Source organism: Rhipicephalus sanguineus, chromosome 7, assembly GCF_013339695.2.
Source record: "Rhipicephalus sanguineus isolate Rsan-2018 chromosome 7, BIME_Rsan_1.4, whole genome shotgun sequence".
Taxonomy (NCBI): Eukaryota; Metazoa; Arthropoda; class Arachnida; order Ixodida; family Ixodidae; genus Rhipicephalus; species Rhipicephalus sanguineus.
The window spans coordinates 9,698,604-9,719,964 of NC_051182.1; the positions used below are offsets into that span (position 1 = coordinate 9,698,604).

Consider the following 21,361-nt stretch of genomic DNA (forward strand, 5'->3'; position numbering starts at 1 on the left):
TTTAAATGTTCACTGAAGCTCTCACCTTGGTACCAGCAAAGGAGCCCGACTCATGCAGAATGGCGACACGCAGCGGGGGGCACCAGCAGTGGAACTCTCGCACCCACTGATGCATCACAGTTGTCGGGCACACAAGAAGCACAGGGCCCAGGCCTGTAAAGCTGAACACACGTGCACATCTGTAAACACTGTGCATGTGATGGCAAGGGACATGCCATGAAATTCAAGGGTACCATTTGGTTTGTAACTGAACAACACTTGCTCACTGGTTGACCCTTGCAGTCACTATATCAAGACTTCTTTAGGTTGCATGTGCAAGCTCACCATTCGTGAGCTAACACGATACGGAAACTGCACGTCTGTGCAATTATTGCAATAAGCCATGGCCTATTCATTGTGAACTTTGTGCAGACACTGCCTGACAGACATGCTAGAAGCAGCCAATCTCAAAACAGAAGGCAGGAAAGCAACTGAGTCGGAAGGCTTGTTTAAGTGTTACACAAGAGTACGTAGGATGCTAGCTTGGCAAGCACTGAGATGGGGGTTCTGTTACTGATCCATAGCTTCTGCTATCTATATCTTCTGTTAGCCCTTATTTGGCCGCTACTTGAAAATACAAGCACTCTAAGCAAGGACTCAGAAAAGACAAGGACAAGCGCCAGGGGTGGAAGCAGGCTTCAGTCTTTTGGAGCAGCTCATCATCATCAACAGCCTGACTATGCCCACTGCAGGGCAAAGGCTTCTCCCATGTTCAGCCAATCAACCCTGTCCTGCGCTTGCTGCTGCCACATTATACACGCAAAATTCTTAATCTGGTCTGCCCACCGAACTTTCTGTCTCCCCACTGCACGCTTGCCTTCTCTTAGAATGCAGTCAGTTCCCTCCCTGCTTAGCTTCTAGCGCGCCCATCGGGGCAAGAGAACAGAGAAAGCAATCACAGCGTGCGACAAATCTCTGTAACTAGACAGATTCTAAAAATTTTTGCAGTAGCCGATTTGTGAGGCAATAAACTCCTTCAATAAAACCATTAGATGGTTATTCGGAAAAGTGCTGCAGGGCCTTTAGTGACCAGCGGTTATCTTGCCTATGCACTACATACCCTGCACGTGTTTTATTTCTCGTTTTTGATTTTAGACTAAGATGTCCTTAATACCCCTTGTTTGTTGTCTTGCTTGTCCCCTGACCCACTCTGGTCTCTTCTTGTCCCTTAAGGTTACACCTCTCATTTTCCTTTCCACTGCTCGCTGCGCCGTCCTTAATTTAAGTCGAACCCCTCTTTTTAAGCCTCCAGGTTTCTGCCCTGTAGGTAAGTGCCAGTAAGATGCAGCTGTTGTATACCTTCCTCTCGAGGGATAGTGGTAAACTACCATTCATGATTTGAGAATGCTTGCCGACTGTGCTCCATCTCATCCTTTTTCTTCTAGTTATTTCACTCTCATGGTTCGACTCTGTGGTTACGACCTGTCCTAAGTATACATAACCTTTAAAACATTTAGTGCCTCGCTAACTAACGCAAAGCGTTGTTCACTTCCCAGACTCTTGCACATTACTTTAGTTTTCTGCATATTAATTTTCAGATCTACCGTTCTAAATTTCCTTGTCCAATTCAGTAAGCATGAGTTGCAATTCGGCCCCTAGTTACTCATCAATGCAATGTCATCAGTGAATCACGGATTACTAAGGTACTCTCCATTAACTTGTATCCCTAACTCTTCCCAATCTAGGGCCCTGAAAACCTCCTGTAAGCACGCGGTGAATAGCATTCGGGAGATCGTGTCTTCCTGCCTTAGACCCTTTATTAGAATTTAGTCACTTTTTTTATGGAGGCCTATGGCGGCTGTGGATCCACCCAGTACGTTCATATATGCTTCATCGACGCCTGTTGTGTAGGGCAGGAGCGCGGCGTAACCCGCAGCAGGCCGACGGAGAGGCCGAACAACGGGAGGGCGCAGTAAAGTGACGACACGTAGACCAAGCTTCGGCGAGACTGACAGGAGACTGCTCTCCCACGTTTATTGCAGGTGGTTTTAAGGAGGGGGAAGAAGGGCTATGGTCAGCAAGGCATGGGTCACATGACCGGCATGGCCACGCCAGATTGGTGGTAGCAAAGAGGCATGGAAGAGACCCAGCTCCACCTAGTAGCATGAATAGAGACCCCTACGGCACTGGTGTCTTAGCATGTCACCAGGGGTCGTGTGACACAACAAAGTCCACCTTGCAGCGTTTGTGCGAGCAGTATATGCGTGTGGAAGCGCGAACACCGAAAGGAAACTTGAAGAAGCCGTTGCGGCAACATGTGCTCGATTTTGTTGCCGAGGCGTGGGCCGCTGTACCTGAGGAGACAGTGGCACGGTCCCTCAAGGGATGCGGCATTAGTAACGCGCTTGATGGCTCGGAGGACGGCGACCTGCACAGCAGACTGGCCAACGTTGGAGCAGTGGTGCCAGAAGACCGCGGCAGATTTCAAGCGGAATGCTGCGACCTGTTTTCTTGCAACCGACTCGGAGGAGTCTTTCGATGGTTCTGAAAGCGATTAGAAGCTACAACAAATCCTGCGCCTAAATAAAGTTCACTGTAATAAAATTTTAATCCATGCGCACTGCATTTTTTTTTTGCTGGCATAAAAGTTTGCCGCCATCTTGAATTTTGGTGCCGTTCTGAGATAGTGCCCCCCCCCCCCCCACTTTGCCGGCAATTTCGACTTCGTTGAGGGGGGGCGCTTGCTCGGAATTTTACGGTAGTTGGCTTCCGGCTTATATAGTGACCGGCCTAGCATAGCTGATAACCCTTTCCAGTCCGTCGGTCCTCTGCACAAGGATGGCACCGAGTCCTACAGTGCTTGCGTTGGTGTGGATTTCCGCATCGGCGTATTCGTCGAAATGCGTGAGTATCGGAGGCGTCCGCAGGCGTCATTTCAGTTCTTGAAATGCTTGAACTTGCGCAGTTTCCCACTTGAATTCCACGTCGGTCTTTGTGACGCGAGTTAGTGGTTCGGACATTCGTGAAAATTCCTTGACGAAGCGTCTGTAATAGGCGCACAAGCAGAGAAATCAGCATACGGCCTTCGTCGGTGGGTGGCGGGAAGGCAGTGATGGCAGCTGCTTTCCGCGGGTCGGTGCGTATTCCAGATTTGCTAATGACGTGGCCCAAGAACAGGAGCTCCTCGTACGCGAAACAGCTCTTTTCTGGCTTCAGGGTGAGTCCGGAGGTCTTAATTGTTTGAAGTACAGCTTCAAGGCGCCGGAGATATTCGTCAAAGTTTGAGGCAAACACAATGACGTCGTCCAAGTACACAAGGCACGTCTGCCACTTCAAGCCAGCCAGCACTGTATCCATAACGCGTTGGAAAGTTGAAGCTGCCGAGCAAAGGCCAAAAGGCATGATGTCGAACTTGAACAGGCCGTTCGATATTATAAAGGCAGTCTTTTCTCGGTCTCTCTAGTCGACTTCGATTTGCCAGTAGCCGCTCTTGAGGTCCATCGAAGAAAAGTACTTCGCGCTGTGAAGTCGATCCAGGGCGTCGTCTATCTATGAAAGAGGGTACACATCCTTCTTTGTGATTTTGTTCAGGCGACGATAATCAATGCAGAAACGTAGGGTCCCATCATTCTTCACTAACACCATGGGAGACGCCCACGGACTCTTGGACGGCTTGGATGATGTTGCGTAGCATTTGATCGACTTGTTTCTTAAAGACCTCCTGTTCCCGTGTCGAAATACTGTAGGGACTCTGACGGAGTGGTCGAGCATTTTCTTCTGTTATGATGGAGTGCTTAGCAAAGGGCGTTTGTCGAACCCGCGATGACGACGAGAAACAGTCCTTGTATTCCTGCAGAAGGCATTGAAGCTGTTGCCGTTGGCAAACGGGAAGGCTTGGGTTCACATCGAAGGATGGCTCAGGCATTGGGATCGTCATTGTAGCTCCGTCAGAATCTAGTTCCTGCGAGATAGTCGGCAATGTCATGTGGCCGTTCAGCTTGTGCTGGACATGGCGCGTTGATGGCAAATAAACACAGGCCCATCTCACGGTAGCGGCAGCAGTGGTAGGTGTGACCAGCCAACTCCGCAATGGTAGCAGAGTGGGCAATGTTCGGGGGCGCCTTAACGTCCCTTTTCTTATGCATTAAGATGATGTAAGCATTCTTCCAAGATTTTGGTAGCCTCACCATCAAGAGACACTTCGTATACAGGGTGGCCAGTTCTTTTAACACAATCTGTCCACTGTCTTTCAACAGATCTGATGTTACCTGATCCTGACCAGTGGCTTTGCCTCTTTGTATTCCCTCTAAGGCTTTCTTTACTTGCCCTGTCGTTACAGGTGGGATGTCCACTTCCTCTGGGCTACTACTGCTTCTTACATTCATCTTCGCTGTCCCAGCTACATTACTGATCTCTGTATAACTCCTCCGCTATTTTAACTATCCTATCCATATTGGTGGCGACTGCCTTCCTTGTTCCTAAGTGCATACATCTGGCTTTTGCCTGTGCCCAGTTTTCTCATCACCGCTTTGAGACTTCATCCATTCTTTAGAGCATGTTCAATTCTCTCCAAGTTGTACTTTATGTCTCCATGTTATACCTTCTGTAAAGGTGTTTATTTGACGGCACTTTGCAATGATGTACTATGGCGACAGTCAAGGCACAGCACGGGCTCCCAGCACAAGAGGCGTTCTTTCAGAAAGGAGCCAAAGAGTTCGATCCACTAGAAGGAGCTGGGGAGGGAGACCCATTACAGAGTTCCAATGCTTCGCTACAATTACCCCGGGTACAAAAAAGGAGCCGCCCAGCGCCCTAACAGCTTGTCACTATGAGTTGGTCATGGTAGGCCTTGAGGTGCTCCACGGTGACAATGTCGCGCTCTCGACAGCGCATGTCCAAAGGTGGTTCAATGGGTTCGATCAGGTAGCTGACCGGGGATGTGCACTCAACAACACGGTAGGGGTCTTCGTATTTGGGCATTAGTTTTGAAGAGAGGCCAGTTGCAGTGGTAGGGACAGAGAGCCATACGAGCGCTCCAGTGAGGAACATGGGCTCAAAGTGGTTGTGTCACCATGAATCCTCTTCTGCAGCTCTTGTTCCTGCGTCGTAAATGTCTTGGCAAGCTCGCGACACTCTTCAGCAAGCCTGGCTGTGTCAGAAATAGGCGCACACTCAGATGGATCCGGCTGGTATGGAAGGATTGTGTCGATTGTGTGCGAGGGGTGCCTGCCGTACAATAAGAAAAAGGGAGAAAAACCAGTGGTGCTCTGAGCGGCGGTATTGTAGGCGTAGGTGACGAAGGGCAGAATGGCATCCCAATTGGTGTGATCGGCGGCGACGTACATTGAGAGCATGTCGCCGAGCGTGCGGTCAAAGCGTTCGGTTAGGCCATTCGTCTGCGGGTGGTAAGCAGTAGTTTTGCAGTGAACAGCATGGCACTCTTTCAGAATGGCTTCCACGACTTCCGATAAGAAGACACGGCCTCGGTCGCTGAGAAGCTCTGGGGTGGACCGTGACGCAGCATGAATCGGTGTAGCAGGAAGGAGGCAACATCGTGCGCTGTAGCCGCTGGGAGGGCGGCAGTTTCAGCGTATCGCGTTAGATGGTCAACAGCGACGATGGCTTATCGGTTGCCAGCCAACGTGAGAGGAAGTGGTCCATACAAATCGATGCCGACGCGCCCAAACGGATGGTCAGGACAAAGTAATGGTTGCAGACCTACTGGCGACAGGTGTGTTGAAAATTTTCAGTGCTGACAATTGGGGCAGGAGCGAACAAACCTCTGCACGTAACGGTACATCCCTTGCGAGAAGTATTGTTGTGAAATGCGGTGGTAAGTTTTGGATGCCCCAGAGTGCGCGCATTGCAGATCAGAGTGGAAGGACTCACAGCAGATCACAGTGGAAGGACTCACATACAGTAAAACCTCAGTAATTTGTACTCGGTTAATTGGGAATCCCGGATAATTTCTATTATTTGTGCGGTCCCAAATTTTTACATGTAAATTTAACCGGATAATTGGTGCGGCCAGTCTCCCACTTCCTGGTTAATTGGCACACTTGCCGCGACTTCCGAGATATGCAAAGGGTGTTGCGAATCTCGGAGGCTGTAACTAAAACATACGCATTTTTTTTATGTATGGATTTCGAAGGCCATGCTTTTTTTTACCGGAAATACATCGTAGACGCCATGTTTGAGCAATTGCCAAACGGCGATGCGTGCGGTTGCGATCATGATCATCATCTTCTCAACAGCGATGTTAGCCACTCTAGCGAAGTGAATGTTTTGTGGAGTCTTTGTGTCATTTGGATGTCGGCTGGCGAGCATTGTGCGATTCGGTGCGACTGCTCTGTTTGTCTCCTGTCTCTGCTTGAGTGTCTTCCCTGTGAATTGGTTGATTGAGGTGTGCTTGGAAGGAAGATGCCGAAGTACAAGAGCTTGTCCCTGCACGAAAAGGTGTGCTTAATTGAAGAGGTCAGCAAGTCGACGGCGTCGAAAACGGCTCTCGCCGAAAAGCACCACGTGCCTCTGTCAACGCTGTGCAACATCATCAAGAATAAGGAGAAAATTCTCGATGCTTACAGAAAGACGCACTCGTCAAAGCATGCACGAGTACGCCCACCTAAGTATGCCGACGTTGAAGCAGCTCTGATCGACTGGCTGCAGAAAGCCAACACAGCACACCTTCCTGTCAATGGGATCATATTGCATGAAAGGCCAACCAGCTGGCGCTGCAACTTGGACATTCTGAGTTTAAATGCAGCAATGGGTGGTTTTGCCGATTTAAGGAGCCAACAACCTGACATTCGTGACTGTTTGTGGCGAGAGTGACAGCGCGGATCAGTCTGTTGTCGACGGCTGGAAGCAGCACACCTTGGCTCCACTACTCGCCAAGTACGAAGCAGCAGATGTTTACTACCTTGATGAAGCTGCTCTACTCTACAAAATGTTGCCTACGAAGGCGTTCGCTTTGAAGGAGGCAGACATTAAGGGGCGGAAACAGAACAAAGACAGAATCACTGTTTTGTTTGGTGCAAGCATGTGCGGTGAGCATAAGTTGCCACTGCTTGTTATTGGGAAGGCAGAAAAGCCTCGTTGTTTCAAAAATGCACGATTGCCATCCAAGGATGACCTGATCTATAAAAACAACAAGAAAGCTTGGATGACGGCTGCACTCTTTGAAGAATATGTGCGGCACCTTGACCGCAAGTTTGCAGCCGCAGGGCGCAGCGTTTTGTCCGTCGTCGATAATTGCCCAGCTCACGGCGACATTCAGAACCTGCAGGCAATCAGGCTGGTCTTTCTACCCCCGAACACGACGTCGCTATCGCAGTCGATGGAGCAGGGCGTCATACACCATACCAGGAAAATATATCACTACAATCTGTTGAAGCGAATGCTCCTTTGCTATGACAAGGGAAAGGAGTATAACATTGACCTTCTCGGTGGTATTTGCCTCATTGTTCATGCATGGAGGCAGGTGGAGGCCACCGTTATTCGACGGTGTTTTGAGCACGCCGGGTTGGTGAAAGAAGAGGCAACCTCCGATGAGTGTGCTGTCACCGCTGTCACTTGCCCGTTTGATGAAGAAGGGGAGACTCTCCGCACTCGATATGAGGCTTTGCACGCGGAGGACGAGGAGTGCACTCCAATCGGATTCTCCGAGTACGCAAATGTCGAGTGCACAGTGCAGACATGTTACGCTGACATCGACAGCGAGATAGCTGCGAGATCGACCAATTCGGCCTCTAATGTTGACAGCGATGACGAGCCCTCCCGAGCACTCCCTCTGGCGAATGTCATCGATGCCTTGAGTGTTATGCGCAGCTTTGTCGAGTGCAACGGCGGCAAGGCTGAGATGCTGCGCTTCATTAAAAGGCTGGAAAATATGACTTTCAGTGCTGGGAACTACCAAACGCCTCAGTCACGCATGGAGGAATTTTTCTCCAAGTAGGCAGACTTGCCACAATAAAGGTGTGACTTCTGTGTATCACGTTTTCTCACTGATTTCTTTGATTTCGCGTAGTTTCGGATAATTGGGAATCGCGTTTAATTGGGATATTTTTCTCGGCCCCGAAGCCTTCGAATTAACGAGGTTTTACTGTATTTCAGAACGCAGACTGCGGAGTATTACTAGTAGCCACTGGTGGCCATTGGCGCTGTAGTTGCATCAATGAAGTAGGTCGTCTCGAATGGTGAAATGGCGGGCTTGACGACACAATGCGCGAGTGGATGGTGTTGCCGATGGATCAGTAAGCAAGTCTATCAGCGAGGCGATCCATTTATCCTTGTGCTGTTCGGTAGTGATGGTGTGAACATTGACGGAAGAAACGGAAAGGTGAGACACTAAGCAGTGGGCATTGTCGTCAGGCAAGGGGAAACGCGAGAGGGCGTCGCGTCAGCATGCTGGCATCCGTTGCGGTACAGCACGCAGATATCGTAGTCTTGCAGGCGAAGCGCCCAGCGGGTGAGACAGCCTGGGGGATCCTTCAATGACGACAACCAGCATAGTGCATGACGGTCGGTGATGACATCAAATGGGTGACCATACAAATAAGGTCAGAACTTTGTGAGGGCCCAGACGATAACCAGGCATTCTTTTTCCGTAACGGTGTAATTGGTCTCGGCTTCACTAAGCATACGCCTTGCATATGCCACGACATATTCAAGGAACCCTGGTTTGCACTGCACAAAGCGCCAAGGCCAACCCCACTGGCATCCGTGTAAACCTCCGTAGGGGCCAAGGGGTTGTAGTATGGGAGGAGACGTCAACAACCGACGAAGCTTTGCGAACGCGATGTCACACTCTGACGACCACGAAGTTAGCAGCCCGTTACTTCCCAGGAGCTTCGTCAATGGTGGTATGATGGCGGCGAAGTTTCGAATGAAGAATCGAAAGTAGGAACACGGCCCTACGAAACTGCACGGTTCTTTGACGGACGTAGGTTTGGGAAATTCAGCCACGGCATGAAGCTTGGCTGGATCGGGCAGGATTCCGCCCTTGGATATGACGTAGCCTAGGATTGTGAGATGCCTTGTTGCAAATCGGCACTTCTTTAGATTCAATTGTAGGCCGGCATTGCTCTAACACGTCACAACATGCTGCAGGTGTTGAAGATGCATGGAGAAGTTCGGAGCGAAAACGACGTCGTCGAGGTAGCACAAATACGTGTGCCATTTCAAGTTGCAGAATGGTACCCATCATGCGCTCGAAGGTCACAGGTGCATTACACAGTCCAAACGGCATGACGTTAAATTCGTACAAGCCGTCGGGTGTGACAAAGGCTGTCTTCAGTCGAGCGTCATCAGCCATGGGCACTTGCCAGTCAGGCCAGTCAGGCACTTGCCATAGCTGGGGGGCCCCTCCCCCCCCCCACCCCATAATTTTGGTGAAGTTGGTGTTTTTACAAAAAATAAATAATAAAAATAGGTGTCAGCAAAGTTACAAATTGGGCTAGTTGGTTGTACATGTTGGAGGGGAATTGCGCTACAGATGTGCCACGTGACTGACTAAAATCAATCATTTGTGAAAAGGCAATAAACACAAGCGAACGGTGATGGCTGTATTGGACATTATGCCATAGTGTGCAACCTTTATCAAGTGTATTCTTGTAAACTGCTATCTTTTTTTATTTCTTTACCTTCCAATGCACTTTATTGCGTGTTTTCCATTTTGGCTGGGGAAATATAATCGAATATAAAATGGCATGTGCAGGAGATTGTGTATAATGTTCCTGGATTCACTAGTGTTGCTCCCGAACAACTGTCGGCGGCATGCATTTGCTTTATTTATTATTATGAGTCCACATTTGTGTCATATATCACATGTATTACATATTGAGCGTTTGGAAAGCAAGCATGCTGAGTGAGCTGCTTTGACATGTTTATTCTTATCTACTAGATATTGCGTTACATCTGCATAACGTGTCGCATACGTGTGCTGTATTAGTGAGCAGGGAAGCTCACTGATTAGCCTTAACATCAAAGAATTATACCAGCCAAAAATAGACGAACACAGGAAACGGTGAAGGAAACAGGAAAGCGGCCGCTTTCCTGTCTCCTTCACCGTTTCCTGTGTTCGTCTGTTTTCGGCTGGTATAATTCCTTGATTTTCTTCGTTCAGCGAACTGGGAGCGCGGAAAATACACAAAGGACGAAGCGAGGAACCACATAAGACGAGCGCTCGTCTTATGTGGTTCCTCGCTTCGTCCTTTGTGTATTTTCCACGCTCCCAGTTCGCTGAACGAAGAAAATGAATTACCAACTGGCCCACCTTTCGATCCTCCTGCAATATAATTCCTTGATGCAATGCACCAACTAGACCAACAACGAGTTCTACTAGCCTTAACATGTCAGCTGGTGCTACAAGCTAGTTTAGATCATTGTTTTGTTTTTGTTCTATTATTTTACCATAAATAACTAGGACATCTTCCGCACTTCCGTTTCGTGATGGCATATGTGCACGTTGCTGCATGCCGGAAGCTGCATGACCGCAGCTGGGCACCCTTCGACGGTGCAGTTTAGCTACGGCTGTTAACCTGCCATGCGCCCTCAAGTCGAGCGCGGTCCGCCTTTTGCCGTGTTTACTTCGGCAACACTGCATACAAGTTGTTGTGAAGTCTTGGGTGGGGGGTGTAGGACCGCCTTCAGAACCGGGCACACGGTGGTTTTTATTTACTTTGGACAGTAAACTTGGGAGTGCACACTACTCGTCCTGTAAACTTATTCCGTTTGTGCATTTCGATCAGCGCATCTACATTACAAAAGCTTGGGAGGCCATGGCAGTCGTGGTGCTGCGTTCACTCCGGCATGCGACGCGACTTTGGCGGCATTTGGTCAAAACAGGTGCGACCAAATGGGCCCTGACCGCAGACTCCGAAGCAACTGCGCGTCGCCCCGCGAAGTCCTTGGGCGCCGGAGATGGCGGAGTGCATCTGGTTTCTTGTCGCACCCAGGACAAAAGAACCCGCCCCCCCCCCCCCACTGGGGGCCGCAGGAAAGGATGGAAACACCATCATGCTGACCCCCCGATTGCTAAGTGGTGCCTTCCGGCTGTGCATGAATGGGCCTCTTACAGGCCCCAGCGTGGCAGTGGCGAGGTTTGCATTGGTTCAACCCCACTGTTTGCTGTTTGCGTGCTTCGCAGTCGCCGCCCAAGAAGGAATAAGACAAAGTGGCTTGTTTTTTGGCACCGAGCGGTTGCCGGAGGCATTCGTCACTGCGTGGCGTGCATCAGGTGGCTCAGACGGCGGGCGAGCCCTTGACACTCGAATGCATGAACGGCGAGAAGCAGGCGCACACTTCGGGGCAACGGGCGCTCGACCGGCACCTTTGATGATTGCTTTCGCGCTGGCATTCTTTCAGCGTGGCATTCTTTCAGCGTGTAGGTTGTAACGCGCGTGCATAGTGTTTTTCAAAGGGGCCGATTGCTGAAGGCACCAAAATGAGATGAATGCAGAGATACTCGGCAGCCTCGTCACAATGTCCGCATTCCATTCCCTGTTTGTTCGCGCACGATGGCACGCGGGCCAGAAAAGCATAGCCTCTGAGATCCGCAACGTCGTGACGTATTTTTGCCGTTTTCGGTTATAAAACACACATCTCGGAGGCTACGCTCATTCTTGCTTTTTGCGCCAAAGCAGCGGCTGCTTGCTGCAAAGCTACAAGTGTCATAGCCATCGCCAAGATGTTGACTGTGGGGACTTGTTCCTTCATTGTTTGTGGGCTGCGTTGTCTCTTGCGGCTTGAGGACTCGTGCACTTTTCGCTTCGTTCCTGAAAAATCCTCATTTGGGAGTCTGCAGAAAAAACTGAATAAGTGTATTAAATTTCATTCTGTTCACCCAACTATTATAAACACACTTTTCAAGATCCATGTCTCCCCTTAATATCTTGAGGAGCTTAGAATAACAGAGAGCTGAGCTAGTTGGTAAGTATTCATTCTAAAAACGGCGTTTGTGGTGTCCTGACTTCTTTCTTGTGTCCGTGTTTGCACGCCCTGCAGTGACCGGCTCGTAGCGATAAAATGATGACTGGTGCTTGGAACGACGTCAAGCAAAGCAGAGTCATGAACTGTTTCCTTGCGGGCTTTGGTGCCAGGTGGTTGGGTGTGTCATGACCGCTGACAACGGCGTACAGTGCCTCAGTGAATTTTGCGACTAAGCAAACTGGGCACGCTCTCGGACGGGAGTGCAGCAAGCGACTTCATCAGTTGTCATGAGTAAAGGGGCACGGGGCACGTGCCGGACAGCACAAGGCATCGATGGTGTGCGGGGAATGGAAAAGTACCCGATGGTGTGCACCCCCGCCACGTCGACGCAAGCAATTGGCCGGAGAAAGGCGCGTGCCACGCGACCCGAGCTGAGGTGTGGGACCACAGAGGAAGAGTTGGGCATTGTTCGGTGGAGTCGTCGAGGAGCAAGGTGGTGGAGGCCAGCGTCGCGTCCGCGACGGGAACAGCAGGGCTGAGTTCGGGAGGCAGCGTTGTGCATGCCCCGGGAGGGTGGCCGTCGACCTCGGAGTCTACCGAGCGAGGCGTCCTGGGCTTGCGGCAGCCTCATCACGCAGTTCTCGTGGCACCTGCGGCACCATCACAGCTCGGCAAGACGACGGCGACCCGCCGACAATCACCGGAGAGCCACGTCGACAGTTCGCACGGTGGCACCAAGGGGAGGCCAGGAGTTAGGCCTAACTGGACGAGACGGATGTTCTCGACGAAGGGCCGGAGGATCGGCGACGAGGAAGACTAGCGACGCGGCGGATCGACGACGACGACCCCAAGACGTCGACAGCAGCTGCGACGACTGGGCAGGGCGTCAATCTTCGCATCGAATCGAGGCGACGGGCAACACGAACCGTAAGAATGTTCGATTCGCGTAGCGAGACTGAGGCGCCATAGTGGCCAGACTTTGGAGTCTGTAGGAGTTAAGCATAGCCTGTAGGCTTTGCGATTTGTTAGAGATTGCGCGCTATAGCGTCACTTTTTCTAACGTTACATTTTGATGTAAATTTTTGGTGTTAACTTCTTGTTTGCAGTGTTGTGTTATATAAAGTTTGTTTGCAGTGACGCCACGGTCTCCGGCCTCGCTCTCTCTCCCAACTCCATCATATATTGCAAGCGCTCCCGAGATACGTGACATCAGTGCAGATGACGACGTCGCTGTTTCTGACTGTATCGATGCCGCGATCAAGGCTGACGTTGGCGGTGCTGCGGAAGTGTACCCGTGCAGTTATGAAGATGTCAACGCCACCGCTAAGTCAACGCTGCCGCTAAACAACCTCTTCGCTCCAGAGCTTGCATCAGCATTCAGCGTCAGTCACCGCTGTTGTGGCGGAAGGTGCTGAATTTGCTTATTTGGAAAGCTTCAATGATATTTAGGATGACTTGATAAACTTGACGGCATGCCAGAAGCAAGACAAGTTTACGGACTGTTTTCGTGCGAAATAAAGTGCGGTAACTTGCAAAAGAAGACGTTGCCATCTTGTTATTTAGCATGCTAGTTGTGAGCAAATCGTCATGTTAGCGCTTGTTACAAATTCCAGAAACTGTTTCGAGACCTGCAATGCATTAATATAAGCCTTAAATATGCATATTTTATATTTCGAATTATCGATATATCGAAATATTTCGCTGTCCCCTTCGAGTTCGATATATCCGGGATCGACTGTATACTGATAACCCCTAGAAGTGAGAGCGTTCCCTTTGAGAGCCAGCTGTGAGGAATGGGTGGCCAGACTTCAGTTAGGTTTAAGAACAAGGATCAACTCCAGTGGGCAATAAGAGTTGAATAACTGATTCTTAGCTTGTATTGAGGTTCTGTCTATATAGAGAAACTCGCAGTGAGGTCACGAACGAAGAAAGTAAATGTAGAACAATGTGCTCCGTCCTGTCTTTGTCAGTGTTCTTCATCGTGCGCTACAAGTATCACCACCTACAAGTCCAGTCTTATCCTGTCAGGTTTGTCTACCATTTTAGGTATGATTTTCACATATTTTCATATTTGTTGAGAGTGCTCAGGGTTTCCTTGTATCGAATAAAAAAACCACGTGTTCCGAGCCACATCTCATCTCTCATCCCATCTCATAAACATCATGCCTTCGAAAACAATGACAGCATGCTCGTGCTTTCTTTGAACATGTCCAATGTTTTCTCATTGGGTTCTGTCCTGCCACATGGCTCTTACTCATGACACAAGGGTTGCACTGAACATTGAACAAATGAAAAGTATGGTGTAGTAAAACCTTGTTAATTTGACTCCCGTTAACTCGGAAATTCTGACAAGTTTTCTGGTCTCATCAAGCATATGTATTGTTTAGTGACATCAAGCTCTCGGTAATACAGTCATATTTGGCCATAACCCAGTCAATTTGGATGATCCTCGGAGCGTGCCAAACACGAAGCGTTGCAAATGGGCGACGCAAAGGAGCGATAACGGCGTTCGCGAACAATCGAAACGGCCGTGGACCTTCAGAAATGCGTGGTCACCATCCACAATCTTACCACAGTCGCATTGTTGGCGACCAAGGCTTTAGCGGCTGTGGCAAACTTGGTTTCGTTTTTGATTTTTTCAAGGCGCATATGTACTGTGTGGGCTCTATCTATGATCGCATCAATAGCAATTGGGGTTAAAGCTGCCACAAGCAGTAGTTTCGTTTTCTCCATGCGCCTTCAGAACTGCGTAGTTGCTATCAGTGATTTTTCATTAGCCAGCCAGGTTTATTTAGCAGCAGATGCAGTACTCAGCGGTTTCGTTTCGACTCCGGACGTAGGCCGCGCACCTGCCTTCAGAACTGCATGGATGCTATGATTGTGCCGTTAGCGACCATTGTTTCGTACACAGCGAATGCGGTACTCAGTAGCTCCGTTTGGACTTCGGGCAATGCGCGCACAATGTCCCAAAAATGGTGGAAGCTGTTGAAGATGATGAGCTACAGCCACAGTCCGCATGCTGGCATATAACTCGCTTGCTACATTGTCATGGGCGAGTGATTAGTTGCCGGCCATTTTTCCGGTGGAAAAATTGTCACGTGTGCATGGTCGTGGCGGTACGCTTCACCTTAAGACACGGGGGTCATGAGCCACGGTAACATTGTGAACGAAGTCACAAATGATGAAAACCGTAGCTTTTACAGTGCCCTTATGCAAATTAAGTACTGGATTTATCTATTCATCAAGAAAATGAAAATGCATCTGTTTATTGTTTCCTTCATACTTTCGATAATTCGGCATTCGGTTAATTCAGACATTTCTTCCAGTCCCGTGAAATTCAAATTAACGAGGTTTTACTGTAGTTCCACAGAGGCAATACTCATTACACTACTCATTACAGAAATTGCCACAAACATATAGATGCAATGCACAACCAGTAAATGACTAATGTCACGATGACAGTTGCGATAAATGTGATGCAACGCCACTTTTATACAGAAGAAACGGCAGTGACACTCAGTCCAGGCAACAAAGGTCCAGTGAGTGCCCGTTGGCCAGTGGGCATCAAGTCCACCAGACTTACCAAAATCAAGAAGCTCGGCTGACTCTTTGCAGTGCCACAGTGTCTAGCATTGTCCGACGCACATGCAGAGTTCTTAAATGATACAAGTTGCACAACTCCTCACAGGCTCCACGTATCAAAATCTGGACACGCCATTGGCCGAAATTGCGGTCTGCTGATTGTAGCGCCGGTTGTAAGTGGGAAAACAAACTAATAAATGGGAATTTTGTGTGTTGCATTGCACAAGCCCACAAGGGATGCCACATTGATGAAGTGAGTAGTGTGCTTACATCTGCAGCTTACATTTTGCAGATGATCCTGTGGCTAAGAAACTCCATGACCTTTCTTGAAAGAACTTGCCCTCATTCTTGCTGTAGTAACTAGCGCAATGACAGTGCGTTTTCCATTGTTGCTGCCAGGTGGCATGTCAGTGTGCCATCCTCTACAAATTGCTCCATGGGCATGACCGGATTTTGGAACGGAGTTTCACAACTGATATGATCAAACAACTCTCGCGTTGCATGTGCCCCGGTGTCAATCACTGCTCAGCGAGCGTTCCATTACCCTTCTGGGCCTGTTTCCATGGTCAACGACGGTAGAGAAAACAAGGAACAGAGCATAAGTGGGGAGGGGAGGTGGCCATCATTGCTGTCCTGCAATTAAGAATGTCAATTAAGAATAGCAAGTGGTTATGATAAACGCACCGAGGAAGGGCAATTCCTCATTACTGTTCCTTCACCCCTGTGATCAGTCATCGCACTTTCCCCACTCAAACCAGGCAAGGCAGCCAAAGTGATACCTGTCACCCAGGGTGCGCAGCCGGCTGTGCCTGAGTCCTGCCAGGAAGGCAATGGTCTGGATGGTTTTGCCCAAGCCCATCTCATCCCCCACTATGCCTCCACATCCCTGCCGATGCAGCTCCCACAGCCAGCGCACACCAGTCTGCTGGTACCTGCAATGCCAACAGCGCTCTTATTCATTTGTAATGTACTGCTAGCCTAAGAAGGCTGTAAGCAAGAGTGGGGATACAAGGATGAATACTTACAAATACATACAAAAAGAATACATACATACTACGCAAAGATCAAGAAAGCGATGGTGGCATTCTACACACTGAGTACCTTTTTTTACAGCAATAATATCAACACTTACATCGATAATTACAATACAGTAAAACCTCGTTATAACGAAGTTGAAGGGGGAGTCGTAATTACTTCGTTATAACCATTAGTTCGTTATAGCCAATATCCATTTCTACCAACAATTAGCACGCAAGAGAGGATGTACTCACCACCAAATCCCACAGCAGCCCACCACGCAAACTAAAAACGGCCGTCGCACGGAGAAAAACTAGGAAAAGAAAAAAAAAAGAAAGAACAGCAAAGAACTGGTACTTTATTCACGCCAAACACTGCACACCAGCTGGCGGCTCACTTAGCAGAAAAAAAGACCTTAATAGACTTCTGCCGTGTCTTCCTCAGGCGGATGATGGCTTTTTCGGCCGCTGCCACTATGTCGAGTCCGTCCTCGCCGTCATCGTGAGCGCCGAAGAAGCGGCGCAGCAGGTCTGTCGCATCCAGCACTTGCGCGGACGTCGGAACATCGGGTTCGCCAACTCCGGGCTGTCGTCGACACATTCGTCACTGTCGTCATTCACCACCCGTCACCGCACGCACAATTTCAGCCTCTGTCAGCTCTTCGGTTGTCACCGCGTCAGCATCGGCACTGACGTACTACGTGCAGAAGGTGTCGCAGTCGGGCACAACTCCAGCGTCAAGGAGAGCATCCCACGACGCCAGGTCTTGGTCACCCGTGGCACCCTCATTCTGATATCTTCGCTGTCACCGCTGCTGTTGACGCCAAATGAGGCATGCCGGAAGCAGTTGACGATCATGCTTGCTGTTACAGACATCCAAGCAGCCTGTAGCATCTCGATCGCCATGTAGAGGTTGATTGTAGTCTCGCGCTTCATGCTTATATTGAGTAGAATTCGGTCAATTTCACGCTTGTGTTACCGTGCTCAACGCTACACCCAAATCTTGGGCAACTTTTTTCTTCTTGACGCCGGACTCAACGCAGCTCAACGGCTTTCAACATAGCCACCTTCTGCTCGATTGTAATCGTTTTGCGCTTTCGTTTGCCATTGCCGTCGTCCATCTCCTGTCTAGCGGCGGGAACAGAGAGAGACGCTGTTCTGATGCACACACAGCGAACGACAAGCGACATAAAGCCCCAACCACTGGCACGCGTATGCACGCGTATGCACGCGCCTAGGCGTCAAATGCGCCTCTCGGCAGCGTTGCCAGATTGGAAAGAGGCCTCCCAAGCTCGGCCAGGGGGCGCTGCGTCGCACGCGTTTCGCCGCCTTTCTTGCGAAAACCGGTCGCTCCTGTCCCCACACCAGCCTTTTGACTGCGCTGTCTCCGCACGTTCAGGCACCCTGCACGCGCTGTTCTCTGCTCGCCGTGCACGTGCAGCTTCACGTGTCGCTTGCTCTGAAGGTTTAGAAAGATCCCAGAGATGGAAAAAAACGTTTTAACGGTGGGAATCAGAGGATGACGGTTGATCGACCACCTTTTCGGGACCGAGCAGGTCGTCAAGGGCGATGCTGTTTGTGCGAGCGCTACGTGCGTGCAGATGCTGAACGGGCACATTTCTTTGACATGAGTAGGGAGGTGACTGCGCGAGTTCTGTAATTATGTTACCGGTAAAACGCACATTCGTTGCGGCAGTCTTGTATACTCGGAGCTGTCAGCAACCATCCAGCACGCTTTCGCGTGCGTTTTCTATTGATAACTTTTCAATTGCTTGGATGCCAAGTTTGTCGTGCGGCTTTAAATTTATTATGAGCTCAGTGTGAAGAGCATAAATTTACATCTGCCCTGTTGAGTCACTGGCTGCATCGCAATGCGCAGTGTTCAGTTTCGTGGGAGTTTCACTTTTGCCGAGGTTTGCATCGAATGATAACAACGTCGGATCGCAAGTTTAATGTCGCCTTGGATTTTTTTAGAGCTCCCTTTGACAGCATAATGATATACGCAAACAATAAATAAATATTTCATGCCCACTTCGACGATGCATGTTTCTTGCAGAGGCGTGTTTCATTTCGAATAATATCGACGCCTGATCACGCACCGTGTTCGCTTATTCGAATGTCGCTTTGGTTGTTTCGACAGCTCGCTTGGTCAGCATCATACTGTGGCGACCACTGCGCACAGACTTACGCAGCCTCCGTCTCGTCATGTTTAGCCCGGCGTGACACAGCTACCTGCTGCAACACGCTTCCGATAAGACAGCGCCACGCAGTTCCGTCGGAGGCTTACGTCACCACCGCTGGCTATATAACCCAAGCTACCAAGCTTGGTTTCATGTTTTGTTTCTCTAACCTTTCGAAGCGCAGCATCGGCATGCTTGCCCTGCTGCTGCTACTCCGTTAATAAACAGTCGTTATGTTTTATGTTGGGATGCGTCCTTTCACCGACTCCGCATCCCACATCTGGTGACCCGGAAATCGAACAAACCGCACCGCCATGACCCGGACCTTGGAATGACCTTCCAGAAGATTCCACGGGACCTTCACGCCGAGTCAACCGACCTCTGACACGCCTATCACGATGGCGCTGCGACCGGATGAAACCACGGCGCACTGCATCTTGCTGCCGCCGGACTTTCCCGAATTCTGGCCGCAATGTCCAGCCATCTGGCTTATCAAGATGGAGGCTGGCTTCTCCCTGCGTAACATCGTCTCGCAGCAGGACAAGTACGCCATCACGGTAGCTATGCTTCCCCCTGCTCTGCGACGCGTTGTGCCTCCTCCTGGGCCGCAGGCATACGACCAACTTCGAGGGTTCGTGCTAGCCCCACGCAACCGGCAGCGCCACGTCACATACTCCCCGCCGCAGCAGCCGTGCCCGCACCCGCCGCAGCAACCGTGCCCGCACCCGCCGCAGCAACCGTGCCCGCACCCACCGGCAGCAGCCGTGCCCGCACCCACCGCAGCAGCCGTGCCCGCACCCGCCGCAGCAGCCGTGCCCGCACCCGCCGCAGCAGCCGTGCCCGCACCCGCCGCAGCCGCCGTGCCCGCACCCGCCGCAGCAGCCGTGCCCGCACCCGCCGCAGCAGCCGTGCCCGCACCCGCCGCAGCAACCGTGCCCGCACCCGCCGCAGCAGACGAGCCCTCGGCACCCGCCACAGCAGACGAGCCCTCGGCACCCGCCGCAGCATACGAGCCCTCGGCACCCGCCGCAGCATACGAGCCCTCGGCACCCGCCGCAGCATACGAGCCTCGGCAACCCGCGCAGCATACGAGCCCTCGGCCCCGCCGCAGCATACGAGCCCTCGGCACCCGCCGCAGCATACGAGCCCTCGCACCCGCCGCAGCATACGAGCCCTCGGCACCCCGCAGCATACGAGCCTCGCACCGCCGCGACGGCAGACGAGCCCCCGGCACCGCCCGCGACGGCAGACGAGCCCCCGGCACCGCCCGCGACGGCAGACGAGCCCCCGGCACCGCCCGCGACGGCAGACGAGCCCCCGGCACCGCCCGCGACGGCAGACGAGCCCCCGGCACCGCCCGCGACGGGCAGACGAGCCCCGGCACCGCCCGCGACGGCAGACGAGCCCCCGGCACCCGCGGCAGCAGGCGAACCCGCAGCAGCAGACGAACCCGCACCATGGCCAGTCGGAACTGTTCCCCAGCCGATAACAACCGGCTACACATGTGGCGGGGACGGACCACCACCATCATGGCACCCTGTCGGCGCCCCTCATCTCGACGGGCGGCAGTATGGTGTCCTCTGTGCCCGTCGCGCCCGCGCCAGTCACAGAGAGCGTGCAGATCGTGGTGAGCAAGGTTCCGCAGACTCCGGCAGTGACTCCCCAGCAGCGCATACAGGCTTTGCTGGCGCACGATGGCAGCGTCGTACTGCACCCTCACGGCAGCACCCTGTCATCCATGACTGCGCCGGCACCCTCCCCGGTACTGGCGGCCACGACGGTCCCGCCTTCGTCGACGAGCGCGCCCGGTGCGACCTCTCTCTCGCGGACCCACTCGGCCCTCCCGGAGCGTCTCTCCGCAGCCCCGCCCGTCAGCCGAACGGCTCGCAAAATCCACTAGGTTTCTACACCCGTCCTCTACGCCACTCTCAGCCCCAACCCCCAGGAAAAAATTGAGCACCCGTTCGCCACTCCGTGTTACCGACGAGGACAGGACCGACTCAAGCCCCCGCGTACATCGCGGCGAACGAACCTGGCAGCGCTACCCTTTCAACTGGCGTACGTCCACAGCCACCGACGTCGCAGCCCGCTCCTTTCACGACACGCCCTGGACGTCTGGTACGCCTCCTAGATTCCTACAGACCCTGAGGGCTCTGCACTCCGCGGGGGGGTGATGTGGCGACCACTGCGCAGACTTACGCAGCCTCCGTCTCGTCATGTTTAGCCCGGCGTGACACAGCTACCTGCTGCAACACGCTTCCGATAAGACAGCGCCACGCAGTTCCGTCGGAGGCTTACGTCACCACCGCTGGCTATATAACCCAAGCTACCAAGCTTGGTTTCATGTTTTGTTTCTCTAACCTTTCGAAGCGCAGCATCGGCATGCTTGCCCTGCTGCTGCTACTCCGTTAATAAACAGTCGTTATGTTTTATATTGACGTGAACAGCGCGTGTAATACACAAGGACGAAGAAACGTTATGTTTTATGTTGGGATGCGTCCTTTCACCGACTCCGCATCCCACAATACTATACAGGGGCGTAGCCAGGGGGGGGGGGTTCAAACCCTCCCTGAAAATTTTCAATTTTGCTTGCGTATATGTACACGCACACATACAAACGCACGCACAAAACATACATAAAGTATGTGTGGACCCCACCTCCCCCCCCCCCCCCCA

The 21,361-nt window shown here is 51.5% G+C and overlaps 1 protein-coding gene across 1 annotated transcript in view; it reads right to left on the bottom strand.

The window, feature by feature from the left end:
* Positions 1–21,361, bottom strand: part of LOC119400575 (DNA excision repair protein ERCC-6) — a gene marked incomplete at its 3' end in the record, with an annotated part of 295,855 nt that overhangs the window by 37,828 nt on the left and 236,666 nt on the right. The window contains 2 exon segments of the mRNA XM_037667637.2: positions 26–161; positions 16,269–16,421. Of these exon segments, the coding sequence (XP_037523565.2) occupies positions 26–161; positions 16,269–16,421 (289 nt within the window).